Genomic DNA, 19,269 nt, shown 5'->3' with positions numbered 1-19,269 from the left:
GCTTCTAGATGGTCAATCTCCTTGATTCTTTTTTTAGAACATCAGTCAACACCTCAAGATAACTAATAAAGCATAATAATATTATGCTTTCTCTATTCTTTAAAAATTATTCAATTTCAAGGTTGCTGACAGTAACAATGAAATTGAATAATGGGACAGATTCACAGCTATTTAATTATAGCATTTCTATAATTAGAAGACATTTCTAACACAAGTTGACACGTGTAACATGTCAGTCACCTCACAGTACTGTGGCCAGTGGTAACCTGCTTACTACTAACTACCATCATGAAAATAAACTATTTTTCTTTTATTTGCTAATAACATTCATAAATATACAACCATTTTCACCCCAGTGCTCCTCACTTAATTCACTCCTTGAACCATAAGCGAACGCAATATCATGTTATAAGATGCGCCGGAACACGCACCAATTTTAATTATATCGAAATTTCGTGTTTAACAGAACGCTTCAGTTTTTTTAATATCTGAACTTTTATACTACTTATAAATAACGTTTCAACTGAAATGAGGAGCTCAGGGTTCACTATATTTAACAGAACTTATTTCCAAATAGTTTAGCAAACTGAATATAGTCAATTCTGATCGCATCAGCTAAAAGGAGCAGACTCGCCATTAGCGACATAGAGGAGACAACTCGAGGAGAGCATGCTCGACATTAGCCCGCCAAGTGTTAAAAAACAAGGTTTCATCAAGACAAACACGATCAGAGATTTATGGAAAAGCAATAGAGTGGAGAAGTCATTTAAGTGTTACCTACCAGCACCTTAACGTACTCTAGTCCACATCCATCCATCTGCTGTGCAAGGTGTATATAAGCCACCTCTGCCTGGCTGCTACTCAAGCCTGATAGGGTCATGTGACTGCTGACTATGTGCTGCGCAATGTCAGCCAGAGCGGATGGTCCCTCATATTCCGCCACTAGGTTCTGTGACAGAACTTATTAAACACAGAGAAGGCAACTCCTTAAGTATGGAAGGAACGTAAAGACCTCCGCAAGCTACATGCAACTAATTTATAGAAATTTTCTGTAACAATTTGAAGCTTGGAGGTGAGATAATTCAGAGAAATGTTTCTCCACCTGATCCTATGCCCGAGTAAACACATATTCGTAGTTTCACTTTGTTTTTTGTACTTTCGATTTAAGATTACAAAATTTTGGTGGCTTTATGTGGTACACGTCCTCAGTATAATTTTGAAGTTTCAAATCGATTGGCCTGTTAGTCCCTGAGACATCACCGAAATACTATGGTCATTTTTAACCGACCACGAAATGAAAAATGGCTGCTGACAGAACATTAGTTTACGTGATGACGTACTGATTGAAAATTATAGTAGTGAATATAACATATAGACAAAATAAAAAGCTTCTCGGCAACAGGAGCTATACACTAAAACTATTTTGCTTTCTATTCATAACAAATATACACACTCTATTAGACTTGGTGTACATTAACAATTATGTTTCTCTAGTTGCCTCTAAAGCGTGACAACTGTGAAAGAGTGAAAATGAACTAGTTACTATATATTTGATAAAAGGATTTCTGTGTTTTCATCGAATTGTACCAGCTTGAAGCGGCAATACGATACTCAGTTCACAAGGAATTACACTATCCTAAGTACTTCTACAGTCGATTGAAGGCTGCTAATACCGTATAGAATCAGGGGACTAGCTTGTGTATATAAGCTTATGCTTCAGAGCTGTTAACACAATAGCTGGAAAGTCTGCAGGAAAAAGCAAATAGATGGAATTACTTAGAGCCATGTAGGTTCTGCTTTTCTATCTATCATACAGATTTTGTACCCATCACAATGACTATACTATAAAACAAACACATTATATTTAAACAACTTCAACTTGTATGTTATTTGAATAGATTTTATAGCGATACTTCATAGTATCATTGCATAATTTGATCTGAAAATGAGCAGCAGATGATGACAACTTACTCTAGGAAGAAGGGTGCTGTCTAGCCGCTCTATCTCCTTAATATAATCATCTGACCTTCTGGCATCATCATAATTTTGGTACTCAGCTGCAATATGGCAAGAGTAGTAAAGTACGGAGTAGGAGAGTACGGAGTAGGAGAGTACGGAGTAGGAGAGTACGGAGTAGGAGAGTACGGAGTAGGAGAGTACGTAGTAGGAGAGTACGGAGTAGGAGAGTACGGAGTAGGAGAGTACGGAGTAGGAGTGTTACGGAGTAGGAGAGTACGGAGTAGGAGAGTACGGAGAAGGAGAGCACGTAGTAGGAGAGTACGGAGTAGGGGTGTTACGGAGTAGGAGTGTTACGGAGTAGGAGTGTTACGGAGTAGGAGAGTACAGGGTGGAGGCCAGCCATATTATAAAAGCACCATCACAGCATACAGACACAAAGGTGCTCACATGGGGCAGTTTATAATATTATTGAGGGCTACATTTACTTTGCTCAAGCCCTTTTGTTCTTCTTCTGAAAGGACACACTTAAAATATATTTTTCCAATAATCTAGCACAATAGCGGCGGTGGTAAATTAGGGTCTGTGAGATACTTCAATCATGTTAGAGATTCCATCAAGTTCTCTAAGTATATGTAAAGCATTCAGATGGGTGGGTGGCACCACCTATAATGACTCTAATCCCAATTCCTAGAAGGGCTTCCTCCTAGTAGATGAAATTTGTGTCATACACCTCCACACCCATTCCCCCAACCAACCTTTCGCTACATACAGGACGATGTAGACTGGCGGAGTGATTCATTCTCAAACCCAGAGATGGGGTATACGTTTTTGCTGAGGTAAAAAACACAAAGCAACTTGCATACCTTGTAAAGCATATCCCGCTAGCAGTATGGCTTGTTCTAGCGAACAGTAGAGCTTGCTATCGAGCACATCTGCCTTCAGTTGCAAGTAGAACTGGTATCTACCATGAACAAATATTAGACTTGTCAGGATGCATAGCAGGGAGTAAAATAAATTGGTTAGATACCGCAGCCACCAGGCCTGGTTTGAATCCTTCTAGATGGCAGGCCAAAGCGATCAAGCGACATCAGCCACAGAGTTCGATGAGAACTACCACTTATTTCGGACCCACAAAAGAAGCGAAGAGGGTCAAAAGCTTGAAAGCGATGACAGTTGATATGTCGGTGTTCGAGGTCCACAACCCTATTTCTCTGTTTTTCAAAGTGATTAAGCCTCGCTGAGGATTTAAAAAATGTGGTGTCAGTGAAGGTTCTCTAGTTGATCGCGCAATCATCAGGAAACACATAAAGAACACATCTGTCAGCTTAATTTCACTATCTAATGATATAGCTATGAACCTGACCATATCAAGTAGGCATTACAACATACATCTTTCCCTATACAAAACTCAGGAAAGAAGGAATGATGGTAAGCGATATCGTGTGATTCATATATTACCAACTTGTTGATAAGAATGACGCACCAGCGTCTCACTTGCCCGATATTGCTCAGCCGTGACTCACAACACAAATATTGCATGGGAACTTCAATCAATCGCAATAACAATGATAGCTATTATAGTAGCCATGCACAATCATCGCAATGCATCGCAGGCTTCTAACCGTCCAACATTCATGCCGGGAATTGAGGCTATGATGAAAAGCAAGATCTCAAACTGTCATTAGTATTAATGGGTGAACAATGAGCTAGTTTGGAATATAATCGACCAGAATGAAAATATGTTGGTCTGGCATCAGTCATAGAAGTCATATCTGACATGAGCTGAGGTGGTACTACGTACTACATAGCCGCATTCGCGTGTAATTTTGAACAGCTCAGGTTAAGCAAAAGCTGCCAGGATAAATTCGCTCCTCTGAAAGATGAACTTGTACATCATTTTAGTAGATTCTATCAGAAAGTTATCGGTATTTTTCTATCATTTGCGATTGTTTGGATGTTTGAGGTGATCCGACTGCCATGATGTTTCAAGATTAAAATTGATAATACTTGATCACAGTTGAAACACTCAGATCAAGTAAAAGTGTGATTATGACGTCTATAGTCACAAAGAGACTGACAGAATAGAGACGCATAACACTGCAACTTGATCGTAACAAATGATATCAACTATCGCAATTAGTCATGTCATTTCGCAAGGAATTTTTCTTTTGAGCATTTTAATTGCCATCAAGTTTGGTCCATTTTAATCTTGAAACATCCTGGCAGTCAGATGACCTCAAACATCAAAAACAATCGCAATACTGATATTCTCTGATAATATATACCAAAATTTAGTGTAAATTTATCTTTAAGCAAAAGCTGCCAAGGCATTTCCATTACTCTCAAGGATAACGCCCACAATACAGTGTCACGCAACGTGTAAACACAGTTCTAATGTTATATGAACATAAAGCTCCAAATGCACGCAATCTCATTTCAGTAGACTAATTGGCAATACAGATGGAATGCCAGTTTGAGATAATCACAGTGTAATGCTGCTCTCATTCCGTACGGGTGCATACCTGGTCGGCGCATCCTGCAGTGCATAGGCTCTGTCTATATAGTAGAATATCCCTATATACAAGATATGGGAGCTGGCATGCTTCTGCAGTTGCTTCTTGAGCGGCGTCTCTACATCAGCCCATCTTAGCTGGCCAGAGGAAGTGAAGTATTTCAGTCCAAACAGCCCAACCTACAACAGTATTGTAGAGGAAGTACAGCAAATACTCTCACTAAGGATGGGCTCGCTGCAGAAAGATTTAGTAGAAAACCTGATGTGTTTAAAAGCGATATTTGTCTCACAAACGAATAGGCCTATGCATAAAAACAATTGAGAGTTTTTACTGATTGATGATGGGTTAGGACATGATCACAAACAAATGACAGTTTCCCAATTCTGAGATCATAACATCGCATACATGTATGTATATACGTATATACACATGCATTGATCAGGCTCTATATAAATATACTGCATATTTACAGTTATCAGGCTGTAGGTTGAGATCTACAGTCTGATGCCTGCACAAACACGAAGCTGCCAGTAGCTAACCAAGAGAAGTACTCTATTTATCTCTATTACTTTAAATTATACTTTAAATTATATATATATATATAGTTTTTATGTATATAATTTTATATAACTCTATATGTAGTTTTATATGTATATAACTCTATATAACTATATATAGTTTTATATATATAGCTAGTTTTATTTCTTACCCATATTATTATTTTACTCCAAATAAATTACATTTTCAGTGTAGAGTTCTTTTCAGTGTAGAGTTTTAGTAATACTGACTGTATATATATATATACTGTATACATATATATACATATATAAATATACGGTCAAGATGTTGCCATATGGCAGTAGAAAGGCATTGTGGTAATAACATAGAATTATCTATAAATGAGTGCAGAGGCTGCTGGTTATTATTGCAACAGAGCAATAACCTGACAAATAAGTACTTTAGGACTTACATCACTATCCATAGCACATGATTTTAGGATTTTATATAACTATAGTTGAATGTAAACTAGCCTTGCGGATTGTGAAAAGTCCAAACGCCAAAATCTTTCTACCTGTAATCATAGTTATTACATACCTGTACAAAAATTCAATTAATCACTTTTGGGGAGCTAGAGCAGTCAACCTTTTAGGCTAGCTAATTGACTGTAGATTGATTAATTGCTTTGATATTGCTTGAGATCAACTACCTGATCAACTACCAGCTCTGATAATAGCAACAACTCACAACTAAACTAAATTAGCCTGTCCCGGAGTAGAATACAGTCTCAACTAACCTACAAAATAAAGCTCACCTCTGCCACTTCCAGGCGCTGAAGCACATTCTCAAGACAGTCTATAGGCAGGCTGTCTGCTGAGAGATTACATTCCATTTGAGATCCATCGAGCAGTGTGACTACTTGTATGAAGTCAGACTTGCGAGATACCTTGTACCTCTGGTTTTTTTTAAACAGGGGCATCAGACCATGCCAGTTAGTGTAGCGCAGTGATGGTAGCAGCAATAATAAGTGTTATTTATGCTATATCAATTCTTTAATCTAAAATGTAAGCTCTGTATAAACTGTCTTAAACGCTATCAAAAGACTGACATAAATTCCTGTCCACTGTTTCAATGAAGCGAGTATGCTAAGAAAAGTGCTGTGTAAATATATAACTGTAACCAAACGTTGCATATGACAACTACCAATTTCATATACATGTATCACTAAATACATGCATGATTAGAATAATTTCATACGGCATCTCATTCCAAACTAAATGCAAGTCTAAGGAGGTTTCCTAAAAACGCACAACTGACTGCAAATCGAGTAAATGGTTTCATCTTTGTAATTTATCCTATGTAGCAGGATCCTACACAGTAAAAGTCATTCACTAAACATACTAATCTAGTTGTCAGGTGTCGTTATATCAGCAGGTAACAATAAAAATTGCTACGCTAAATTCTAACTAGATAAGCATATAGCCAAATATCCACTTTTCTTTACACCATTTCATTGGCTACATACGTTTCTTTTCACATAATTACTAAATAAATATACTCGATTAATCAGCTGATGTTCATGTCCCTCAAGTTCCTTTGTTTAGAAATAATTATATCAAATCCAAAACATATTTTTGTACTCATAACATACAGATCATTAGGTATTAAAATATCGATACTTTTTGACCAAAATTACAATCTTACGCGATCAAACGTCGAGAATGTGTTTACCGTCTATATTGAATTTACAAAGTATGACTATGATTTCCAATCGCTTCCCATTCGCACGGCTATCTTCAGCCATCAGACAATTTTGTCTCGTCATTGATGCGATTGCCCATACAGAAACGTTATAATCCGATCATTAGCAACACGTGATTGAAAGATCATATGGTATTCATTTGAACTTAGTTAAATTTGTTGGCGAGTTGTAAAAGTTGCGATCAACACTACAATATAACGGCATTACTATGTGTTCTCTATTAGTACTGTTTTCAATAATCATAGAAAATTTAAAGACGAGATCTATGACACAACTTCAGCCCTAGTTCCTAGTTTTGTATTACTTGATGTTGTAGTTTATATTGCGATCATCATATTTGATCATTACAGTTGCTCGACTATATAATCACTGTTCGTGAGTTTTATTGGCTACATTAGGCCGTATTAGTTTATAGTTACCAAGATGGTCTCCGACTTTCTCATTTAATGAGAGATTTTTACAAGCCTCGTGCTTCAAAAAATGAGGAATATCGTTTGCTAACGGAAATAATGAGCTACTACAGCGGAAAAATGGGTGTGTAGTATCTATTATCAAAAGTAAAAAAGTTCTATCAATGCTGACATTATTTTATCTGTTTTGCAGTCAATGGTGTTTTTCCTACCGAGTAAAATATTTGGAGCTACACTCTACTGACTATGGAGCAGCAAGACTTTACAATAGCGTTGTAATAAGTTAGCATTGGTGAAGTATTCCGTAAATCTGTTTAAAATTTTTACCATGTAGCAAAAATGTAGCATATAGTTTAAACTGACGACGTGTCAAAGTACGACGGGCATGTTTCAATTGCCTGATGCCAAAAACAACGGATAGGAAACGTGAGAACTGAACAAAAACCTAAGTGCAACTCGACAGTTTTAATAGTTTTATTGCGGTAGCTGTTGTCACGCCATAAATGTTTGAAAATATGCAGTGCAGCAGTGGATATTCAATTAACAATGTTAGTCATGTTTCCAATACCAATTGGGTAATTTTTAACGTCCAAGTCTTAAAAATTTTGTATGGGCCGTGTTACATTTATGAAGAGATTTGTTTCAAATACTGTAGTGTCGGTAGAGGTTTGCTTAGGATAAATTTAGTTCAGAAGCTCCTGTCTCGTACTACATGTATGTATAACAGAAATACTTCACATGATGCTTTGTAACACGCTAAAAGGACTATATATACTATATGTAGTATAACAATTAGGATTATTTCCTGTTTGCTATGTTCATCAAGAGCTTTTCATTTCTATTTAAAGAAGGCTTTATGTGAACTATTTCATCCTGAGTTGAATAAGACCTAAATATGTCAAGGTAAAAAGGTTTGCTGAGTTGAAGGCATATTTATGCAACTATGTACAAAGGCAATGTCATGTAACAAAGTTAATATTTAGCTTTTTAATATGTAATATTATTAATAACAGGGTATCAATAGGATCCCTTGGAGGTTTTTACCCTGAGGAGTCATTTTGTTTGGCTGAAATAAAAAATTTTGTACATTTATCAGTTGAGGTTTTGCACTTTGTAGGCGGTACAACAGGTGCACGTCCAGCCTTGAAAGGGAATTTAGCTTTAAAAAGTAGCGGTAAGTTGGTAATGGCTCTTATAGTACAAGCAACACTGAACTAGCCCTGAGAGGACTAGTTCAGGTCTACAACAAAAATGGCTTATCTATGAAATGCTTTGTAAATATGTATTTTGAAGCTCTTATGCTTTGTAAAGGGTTCTTTTGGATCTAATATTCATATCCCAAAATACTTTTTAACGTTCTGTAAATGATGCATCATTGATAGAAATGAAATCTTTTATATTAATTTCAAATATTGTTAGTCCATGTTAGAAACAAAGTTTTTTATTAATGAAAAAATATTGTAAAACTATGGTAAATATATGTGAGATGTCATCATTGGGAGTTGTTGCTAATGGAAAAATTAGAAAATATAGAAGCGTAAAAGAGAAAAATATAAACAATAACATGTTAAGAGAAAAACAAAAGATATTCAAGTGTTAGTGATGACTAGAGCTGCATCATATATCAGTTTCAATTAAATTGCTTATATTTTCAACTTTTGCATGTCTGGATGTTTGCAAACTCGACAGATTTTTGGTTTCATCGTGATTTGATTTTAGCTGATGCATCAATCATATGTTCTGTTTATACTGAGTAACAGGCAAAGTAGTTCCAATCAACACAGCAGCATGCCAATACTACTATCTTTAAAAGCTACTCTAAACATCATAGGTGACAGTAAACTCACAGAAAATATTCTTACAAATGTTTGAGGAGTAATTGGAGTAGGCCTAACCTAGACATATTGTTCATAATCACATATTGTCTGTCTAATTCGTTTAGAAGGCATAGCATGATCACAAAAATAAAGATAAAAAACAAAGCTTAGCAAATCATAAAGTATATAATAAATTTAAATATGCTTACTTACTTTACTAAGTGGCGCCACACAAGACTCTAATTACCCTTTTAGTATGAGCAGGTCAGAGTTGAAACATTTTCAACCGTCACATTTGCCTGAACAATTTGTCAGCGGAGACATACTATTCATTGTCTAATCTTAGCAAGTTATCTCACTCATCATGAAAAGCAAAGCAAAGTGTAATATGGTCACTAGTTTTGTGACCATATTAACTCGTATAAAGTTGCTGAAACTGTGGAAACAGGATGAGCATACCTGTAGATAGATAGCACACGCATGCCTTGATGTATACATGTGAAAGTTTACATCAGACCTAAACGTTTCTTAGTTGTATAGACCATATATGCAAGGCCATTTGTTTCATATTTGCGTTTCGAAATGCTACGAGATGAAAAAGTAATGGTTATATAAACTCTTGCAGCCCTGAATCCTTCCAGTGGAAAGGGTGTCACTCAGGAACTCGTCATAGATCATATGAATGCTCACTACAGGAAGCTGCTCAATGCCAAATGTAAGTCATTCGATTAATGTCAGCATTATTAACGCACCTGCTCAACCTACAAACTTATGACGAAGTTGTCATCTAATTCTCTTACTCAATCAAATTGATTTCTTCACATATTACTTCTATTATTGTAGCGGCCATAGATGCATCTGTACCTAGAGCCTATGTCAGCAGTCAGAAAGGTGAGAGTTATCAGTAATTAGTAACCAATTCTACATGTTTGTTGACAGAGAGCTGGATTATATGAGTTTCTAAACTTACACTCTAAACAGCACTTCAACTGCTGAGTTGCTACTCATAGCTTGTATTGGAGCTCAATAAAAACTTTGCCGATATTCAATAGGCAGAATAAGCTGATAAAACAATTGCAAAAGATTCAGTGTTAACAATTATGAAAAGTACCAGTGCCATGGATCATATGTGATTAAAAAGTGACAAAGAATAATATAAAACATACAATCAGCATTAATAAATATTTAGGTGCTGGTGAAAGATTTAACAATATATGTACAGATGGTAGCTAGATGATAACTATTGCTCTTTTCATCCTAAGTTTTTATAATTAACGAATAGCAAATAATTTTGTAATTCTTTCTGAAATCAGCTTCATTTGAGATTTCTTGAAGAGGTCTCACAGATTCGTTGTTAATAAAAATGTGACTTTTGAGTCAATGTTAAATTGTCAAATATGATATAGTGCAATATGGATGTCAAGTGTGTCAACTTTCACATAATTCCCAAAATTCTGGACATACAATTAATGAGACGAGTAAAATGTTGCCCAATACAGGGGTCAAACCCGTGACATTTAACTTATTAGACTTATCCAACTGACCTAATTGGCCAGGTTTGTCTTTGTCAGCCTTTCGATGCCTCAGAATAATTGTACCAATACTTATTTTCTGTGCTCTGTGACAGAAAAAGCGGACAGATGGACAAACAATCGCCAATAAGAGTAATATAGAGAACAGGCTGCATGTAGTCCTAAATAGAGAGTCTTGGTAAGATAACAGTAGTGGTCATTCTTGCTCACTTCTTTGGAAAAGCCATGGGTCTACCACTTAAATGTATAGCACTCATTCAACAGTGACTGAATGACTACATAGACAGTATTCCTTAATGACTCACCTTGAACTCAATTTTTGAGTTAATAGAAAATGTTTATCTCATTTTCCTTTATTCATTACAAATTTGTTAGTTTCATTAAAAGAGACACTAGTAATCATCAGCTACTAGTTTATATCACACATCATATCCTCTCAGACTCACAGGTATCAGTTAAGGTGTATGGAGTTGCCTCCAACTAAACCATCCATTTATGTACGGTTCCATGTATGGGCCTCCTCTTACATAAAACAGGACCTGATAGTTCTAGAAGAACACAAATCGCATGTCTATAAATGAATTTGTTTCTTCAGTGCGAGACCGACACACGAGAAATGAAATACTGTCCAATGGAAAAAGGTCAGCTTCCGCAGGTGCTGGAAGGCCGATGAACGCTCGGGGGTCAAGACCAAGCAGTGCCCGACACTCTCGACCGGGAAGTTCAAGGAATGCTGGAACTAGAAAACAGTTTGATACACAGGCAGTTGAGGTACTGCAAATCAACTATATACTTGTTAATACAACTCACCCATATCTATGTTCTGTTCCTACCCACTTGGGCTATGTTTTGCATCAGCCCTTACAAGAAACGAGAGTTTGCAAATATTCAATGGAATTGCAATAACTTTTTCTACATTCAGTCTAAGTTGTCTTCTCTTTCTTATCTCCTGTTCTATTTAGAACTTTTTTTCATTCTCTAATCGATCTGGTATACTTGTGACCATGTCAAAAGGTCGTAGGTTGTGGTAGATACTGTCTATACTGTCTTCTTCGCAGCCATTCAAACTAGACGATAACGATTACGAGAACTTTACTCAGGATGAGATAAACTGCATCAATGCAATGGTTAACGACACTATCGACTCTGAGAGGCTGGATAGAGTGCTCAATGGTGGTGTTCCTCAGCTGCAAGCTAAAGGTAATGTGCTGCATACATATACATTGTCCAAATACATATAAGATTGATGTCATACGCTGAAAAAGTACACTACGGTGATGGCCATATATTGAAAAAGCATCTGACAATGAGTGTCATATACTGACAAAGTACCTGTCAATGAGTGTCATGTATTGAGAAAGCGCATGACAATGAGTGCCATAGACTGAGAAAGTGCATGACAATAGTGTTACACATTGAGAAAGCACTTGGCAAGTACTGAAAAAGTACGCGGCAATGAGTGTCATATACTGAGAAAGTACAAAGCACTGAGTGTCATATACTGAGAATGTACAAAGCACTGAGTGTCATATACTGAGAAAGTACAAAGCACTGAGTGCCATATACTGAGAAAGTACGCGGCAATGAGTGTCATATACTGAAAAAGGAACTGTTCTGATATTGCGACGAGTGTCACATAATGAGCAAGTACATCGCAATAAGTTTCAGGTTTTAAGGAAGCGCATCGTATCGTTTGTCAATTTCATTTTTCAATACCTGGGATGGTTTTGAATATTTAATAAACTCATGCTGCAGCCTGCCACGACCAATATCAAAGAAATTATGAGGATGCTCATGGTTTCCAGAAGTTCTATATAACTCTCTCATCATACAATCAGTAGTGATGCACTAGTCGAATGTTATGGTAAATCTGTTGCGGATATCATTTTTCTTGTTTAAAATATTTATCTATTAACATCTACTCATGTATATATGTATGTATATTATACCATAGTGGCATGTATCAGTTCTGTCTCGTATGTAGGTGGTGGTACAGCTAGGTCTGGCGGAAGTGGCTCCGGAGGTCAGAGGACAAGTCGAGGAATGGTCAACTCTATGAGTATGAACACATTACAGAGGAAGACCATGTCTGGTAGGCAGCTAGTGTTCAGATCAAGTGTTGTATTTACCTGTTTTATTCACTATTTACCTGTTTACTATTTATTTGTTGTATTTATCCTCATAAATAATGTTTAATTTGATCCTGAGTGTATTTCACCAGCTAATGTTAAAAAAATAACTAAAATCAAATGATAACGCGGAAATTCAACAGAATTTGAAAAAGAAATTTTTATAATATGTTGTTCTAAATATTGGATAGACATGTTGTTTACGTCTGGTGTGTTTACTGATTTTTGTTTGTGGGATGTGGCTATGACTTAGTCCACTTAGTCCACAAAAATGCATAAAAAGACAACTTTGGCAATATATAACACCGTGAATAGTATTGTCCTGTAGGGTATAAGATGAGCAAGATGTTTACATCTAGTGTGTTCAATGGCTAATTTTTATGGAGCGTGGATATGAAGTAAGTGGTTGGGTATACCGAACAGTCTGTTAAAGTACATTAGATGGCAGAGATTATGAAATACTAAATATAATCTAATCGTGTTCCATTTCTGGATAAGTTATTAATCTGCTGTTATCCACAATTCAACCATTAGGTTCCCTTCTACTTTATTGTTCTTATATAGTAATTATAACATTAGTAAGTAACAGCACTGAAGCATTATATTTAGTGCATGCTATATTATCCTCAGCTTGTAGATTCAGTTCGCGTCCACATTTTATTTTTGTAAAACAAAATATAATGTGAAGAAATGGATTACCTGCACTTCAAGTTAAAGATGTTAGTTTTGTCATATGAGGTGGGGGAGTGTCAGAAATTTATGTAAAAGCCAGTTTGACATTGATTGAAGGCTATCTAACCCTCATCAACTAGTCGTAGGCTAAATCTTGTCATGTTCACTTATGAATCAGATTATATTGAATTTTTATAAATCATTGTATTTTAAGTAACAAATGTCAAAATAACAAATGTATTAGATTTCACTCTTATTCTTTCATTATAACACGTAATATTATATATAAAGATCGTGATTTTACTTTTTGTACACTTCTTGGTGTTGTTGTATTGTTTGTTTCTCACTATAGCTACTTATGGCCAGTTCATACTGTATGTTGTACCATTTTAGCTGATATTTTGGAAAAGAGGACGCATGTTTTCACAGAACCCAAAGACTCGTTCACTCCTAGGGCTCTACGAAACTCAAAGTACAAGGACATCCCCTCTAAACTTAGCCAGACAAAACATTTCAGGTCTCTCAGTCTAAGTTTCTTCTTTCCTCTATCAACAGATTTGGCAGTTAATGTTGGCACACTTCTTACATTTTCGTCAAGAGACTTTAAACTGTTCTTCAACTAGTCTAGGTGGTGAAGAATGAATCTGAGAGAGTGTAGGATTGGAGTCATTTCATTGCAAACATTAAACTAACAAAAAATGTTAGAACAACCCATAGCCATCGTTCTCAAGCAAAGTTATGCATTGGCTTAAGAACAATAGCTTTAAGATACGCATTGCTTCATTAAGTCTAATATGTTGTCTAGTTGTCTTCTCTGTTAATCATAAGTGGATAACTCTGATTTCCCATGGTTTGGTTCGCTTACTGTCGTACTTTATACACTGACATTGTGGCTCAATTTGAATCAAAAGGTACAGGCGTACATTGCTTGTAGTTGTAATTATTTTTTGTTTAGCCTGAGATACATGATAAAATCATTTAGCATACGAGGGAAAGAAAGGTCTCCTCAAGCTCACAGTCTACTGAACCATCAGCTGAACTGTGTTTGTACTTTTTATGTTTATTTCATGGTTAGGCCAGCTAAAAAGGGATCATCTCCTCCTGTCGATGGTCAAGGACGTTATGCGCAGAGTGCGACTGAGTCAGAGATACTTGATGAGACACTGATGAGTAGAGACTTTGCAACTAGAATGACAATGTCAGGTTGGTGCTTGAACTGGTTTAGGTGTTGGCTGTCAGATATAAGCAAGAACCTGCTTTCAGTTGTAAACATGAACCTGCTGTAGAATGAACAAAATTATCTGAACGGAAGCGCTAAGCAACATGATACATTTTTGTATTTATATAAATTCAAAGAGTTGTTGGAAATAATAGGAGAGTATCAGAGTACTTTTCTAAGGAGCACACTTAGCTTTTTATGTGTCTGTTCAGCCGGTTATCTGTCCACTAATTAAGACTATCTGTCCACCAATTAATACTATCTGTCCACCAATAAGACTATTTGCCCACCAATAATACTATCTGTCCGTGAATTAAGACTATCTATCCACCAATAAGACTATCTGTCCACCAATAAGACTATCTGTCCACCAATAATACTATCTGTCCGTGAATTAAGACTATCTATCCACCAATAAGACTATCTGTCCACCAATAAGACTATCTATCCACCAATAAAACTATCTGTCCACCAATAAGACTATCTGCACACCAATAAGTCTATCTGCCTACCAATTAAGACTATCTGTTGACCAATTAAGACTATCTGCCCACCGTTTATGATTATCTGGCCACCAATTAAGACTATCCGTCCACCAATTAAGACTATTTGCCCACCAATTAAGACTATCTGTCCACCAATTAAGTCTATCTGCCCACCGTTTATGATTATCTGGCCATCAATTAAGATTATCTGCCCACCAATTTGAATTAGCGGGCAGATTAGCGCTGGTTCTGTTACCCTGCATGTAGGTGTATTTACCTTGTGGTGCATCTAGACTACCAATGTTTCAACGCAGTAATCATTTATTGTGATCTATATTTTGCATGGTGGGAAAAACTGAAAGTTGAATTCAATTTCTACATTTTTGAAGAATTTAAAATTTGATAAGAAAAGTACATATACACTAGTAAATAGGTGTTGAGAGATGTTGAGAGTGATACTGCAACTGTGATTAGATCTTAAAGGTTAACTTGCAACAAAATTCACATTACAGTTATTTGGTATTAAAAGATTCACTATGTTTTACTCTGCTGTGCTGTAGGTGCAAAATATGTGGAATTGTGATTACAAGCTCTTAAAAGCTCAAAAATGAAAAGTTAATCGCAGCCATCACGAATTGGAATCCCTCTCCAAAACGGCTCAAATTAGACCTAGTTGAACACGATGTGCTTCTGTTTACACTTTCATGCAACCTCATTCATTTTATATTGAGCCTTTTATTGGCCTTTCATTTCACATGATAACATCACGTGTCAAAACAATAACCACGTCGAGTTGAGTATGTCATCGAAATAAAGGGATTCCAACTTACATTGTTTTCGTGATGGCTGCGATTAACTGTTCGTTTTTTAGCTTTTAAGAGCTTGTTATCACATTTCCACACATTTTGCGTCTACAACACAGCAGAGTAAGACATGGTGAACCTTTTGATATCAAATAACTGTAATGTGAATTTTGTTGCAATGTCAACCTTTAAGTATATATCTATGACTGAAATTAAATGCTATCGATCTAATGTTCACCTGCTACATCTCTGCAGTGTAGACTGTATTCACCGTTTGTACATTAATAACTTCACTGTTTGTAAAATGTGGATGCTGATTATTTTCATGTGTTATTTGTACAATATGTGCAGGTGTATTATAGTTTCATTGTTCATACAAGCTCTATACGCAATGGTTACAACATATTTGCAAAAAAACTTACTATAGTAAGAGTAGTGTCTGTTTATCCAAAAGAGAAAAAAATTGCCTTCCATGGGAATTGAACTCGGACCCTCCATTGTACTGTCCAGGGCTCTAACAGAGCTCAACCGTACTGGTATTTATAAATTGTACAATACAGGTACGGTATATGTATTATAGTTTTGCTGTTCATACAAGTTAAATGTACTGTAGGTAGCCCTATGCCATATTTGTGCAATATGTATGCACCACATGTATGCGCATCTCTCCCTTCTACACTACTTATATTCACTCTTACTGTACCTCATGTTGTTTGTACAACGCAATTGCACTACATGTAAGCAATGATCTTTCATAACATGTTTGCTTTCTATAAAGTACGTGTGCATTTTGTATGTGAAAGGGTCGGTACCTAAGCTGGACATAAGTATAGACCAGGACCATATGAAGTGGCTACAGGATCAGTCCGCGAGGAAAGAGTCCAAGAGCTACCGGCCTCTTGAGGAGGAGTTAGCAGTTACAGGACCAGGTCGGGCTCCTTCCCGAGGTGGAGCCTACACCAGAAGCAAGATAAAAAAGGAGTGAGTTTGTTCATGTCATATCATCCGCACGCTCAACGCAGACGCTCAACGCAGACGCTCAACGCAGACGCTCAACGCAGACGCTCAACGCAGACGCTCAACGCAGACGCTCAACGCAGACGCTCAACGCAGACGCTCAACGCAGACGCTCAACGCAGACGCTCAACGCAGACGCTCAACGCAGACGCTCAACGCAGACGCTCAACGCAGACGCTCAACGCAGACGCTCAACGCAGACGCTCAACGCAGACGCTCAACGCAGACGCTCAACGCAGACGCTCAACGCAGACGCTCAACGCAGACGCTCAACGCAGACGCTCAACGCAGACGCTCAACGCAGACGCTCAACGCAGACGCTCAACGCAGACGCTCAACGCAGACGCTCAACGCAGACGCTCAACGCAGACGCTCAACGCAGACGCTCAACGCAGACGCTCAACGCAGACGCTCAACGCAGACGCTCAACGCAGACGCTCAACGCAGACGCTCAACGCAGACGCTCAACGCAGACGCTCAACGCAGACGCTCAACGCAGACGCTCAACGCAGACGCTCAACGCAGACGCTCAACGCAGACGCTCAACGCAGACGCTCAACGCAGACGCTCAACGCAGACGCTCAACGCAGACGCTCAACGCAGACGCTCAACGCAGACGCTCAACGCAGACGCTCAACGCAGACGCTCAACGCAGACGCTCAACGCAGACGCTCAACGCAGACGCTCAACGCAGACGCTCAACGCAGACGCTCAACGCAGACGCTCAACGCAGACGCTCAACGCAGACGCTCAACGCAGACGCTCAACGCAGACGCTCAACGCAGACGCTCAACGCAGATGTAACAAATTGCAAAGCTTAAAGATGAACTTGCACAATACTTTAGTTGATTTGATCAGAAAGTTGTTTTTTTTCATCATTTGCGATTGTTTTGATGTTTGAGACTGATGCTTGATGCTTTTAATGATCTGGCTGCCAGGATGTTTCAAGCTTGAAATTGACAAAACTTGATAATGCTCAGATCAAGCGAAAGTGTGATAACGACGTTTATAGTTGCAAAGAGACTTATAAAATTGAGGCGTGCAACGCTTCAACCTAATACAATAGCCGATATCAGCTGTCGTAATGATAACAACTAGTGATGTCATTTCACATGTATTTTACTTCTGAGCATTTTAACTGTGACCAAGTTTTGTTGATTTTAATCTTGAAACATCCTGGCAATCAGATCATCTCAAACATGAAAAAAACAATCACGAATGATAGAAAAATACTGAGACTTTCTGATAAAATCTAATAAACTTTTGTGTAAGTTCATCATTAATTGTTCTGTTACTTAGTTAGTAGAAATCTTTGGTTAGCATTTAAAGTTCATCTTTAAATAAATGCTAAGAACGGAGGATATTAGCTCTATGTACGTACATATGTACCTCTCTTATGTACGTACATATGTACCTCTTTTAATATGTACACATGTACCTCTCTTAATACCAACATACATATGTACCTCTCTCAATACCAACATCATACATATGTACCTCTCTTAATACCGACATCATACATATGTACCTCTCTCAATACCAACATCATACATATGTACCTCTCTTAATACCGACATCATACATATGTACCTCTCTTAATACCAACATCATACATATGTACCTCTCTTAATACCAACATCATACATATGTACCTCTCTTAATACCGACATCATACATACATATGCGCCTCTTCAGACAAAGAAACCCCGAGCTGCTTGGAGATGTCCTAGAGCAAGTTATAAAGCTCATAGCAGTTTGTGCCTGTCAGAAAGATAATATAGGTCGTAATGAAATGCGGTTTTATATATATTTCCCCACATCTGTTATTACTTACATGTACATGTAATAGAGAATTTATATACTCGAATAAGCTTGTAGCTACGAGGACTAGAAATGCCGCACACTACCATTAACCGTGAGAAATACTCAAACATCTTACTTTTACAAATTAGTAATATTAAATTGAGGGCCAAAATTTTAAAGCATTGAAAAAATTTATTTGCATATTTCAAGAGAGTAATTTTTATTTTAGTGAAAGGTTCTGTTAGGACATTTTCAGGTTAAACAAACTGCTAACAATATGTTGTTAGGCTGTCTTATGTAGAATCACCAAATTTCATGTCATTTGAAGCATTAGTTTTATTTTAACCGAATGAACTCTACAGGCATATTTAGCTTCAGTTAGAAAAATAACTACGCTTCGACCAGTCACTTTATAACAAATAAAAAGAATTGTGCGTCATTGTTTAGGCAAGCTGACCAATGAATTGTTTGGGTTTGAACTTTACATTTAGAATATTCGTGTAAAAACTCATAGCTGATATTCTTAGTTTTATTAAACAGAGCTGAATAATTACTAAGGCAAATAAAAGACAACAAATAAATAAATCTCTTTCAATCATTTTTAATAACATTCTGTTAGAGTTTTAAAATGGTAAAGTATTGACGCGTAG

General features: G+C 37.1%; 2 protein-coding genes across 3 annotated transcripts in view; one reads left to right on the top strand and one right to left on the bottom strand.

Annotated features, from left to right (window-relative positions):
• LOC137399207 (tyrosine-protein phosphatase non-receptor type 21-like) overlaps positions 1-6,801 on the bottom strand; it is a 34,584-nt gene extending 27,783 nt beyond the window's left edge. For both annotated transcript variants that reach the window (XM_068085215.1, XM_068085216.1), the window contains exons 1-6: positions 6,675-6,801; positions 5,785-6,027; positions 4,482-4,651; positions 2,823-2,920; positions 1,972-2,057; positions 782-949 (exon numbers count right to left, since the gene is read on the bottom strand). In XM_068085215.1, coding sequence (XP_067941316.1) covers positions 782-949; positions 1,972-2,057; positions 2,823-2,920; positions 4,482-4,651; positions 5,785-5,949 — 687 coding nt within the window. In that variant the 5' untranslated portion in view covers positions 5,950-6,027; positions 6,675-6,801. The remainder of the gene's footprint in view (positions 1-781; positions 950-1,971; positions 2,058-2,822; positions 2,921-4,481; positions 4,652-5,784; positions 6,028-6,674) is intronic.
• Positions 6,802-8,264: 1,463 nt separating this feature from the next.
• The window catches only part of LOC137400578 (uncharacterized), a 23,255-nt gene continuing 12,250 nt past the window's right edge, over positions 8,265-19,269 (top strand). Inside the window, exons 1-8 of the mRNA XM_068086908.1 lie at positions 8,265-8,316; positions 9,585-9,674; positions 9,803-9,850; positions 11,087-11,262; positions 11,550-11,691; positions 16,603-16,780; positions 16,822-17,616; positions 18,512-18,569. Coding sequence (XP_067943009.1) covers positions 9,638-9,674; positions 9,803-9,850; positions 11,087-11,262; positions 11,550-11,691; positions 16,603-16,780; positions 16,822-17,616; positions 18,512-18,569 — 1,434 coding nt within the window. The 5' untranslated portion in view covers positions 8,265-8,316; positions 9,585-9,637. The remainder of the gene's footprint in view (positions 8,317-9,584; positions 9,675-9,802; positions 9,851-11,086; positions 11,263-11,549; positions 11,692-16,602; positions 16,781-16,821; positions 17,617-18,511; positions 18,570-19,269) is intronic.

The sequence above is a fragment of the Watersipora subatra genome, chromosome 7 (genome assembly GCF_963576615.1).
Source record: "Watersipora subatra chromosome 7, tzWatSuba1.1, whole genome shotgun sequence".
NCBI classification, from domain to species: Eukaryota; Metazoa; Bryozoa; class Gymnolaemata; order Cheilostomatida; family Watersiporidae; genus Watersipora; species Watersipora subatra.
This window is presented reverse-complemented; position numbering and strand designations above follow the sequence as displayed.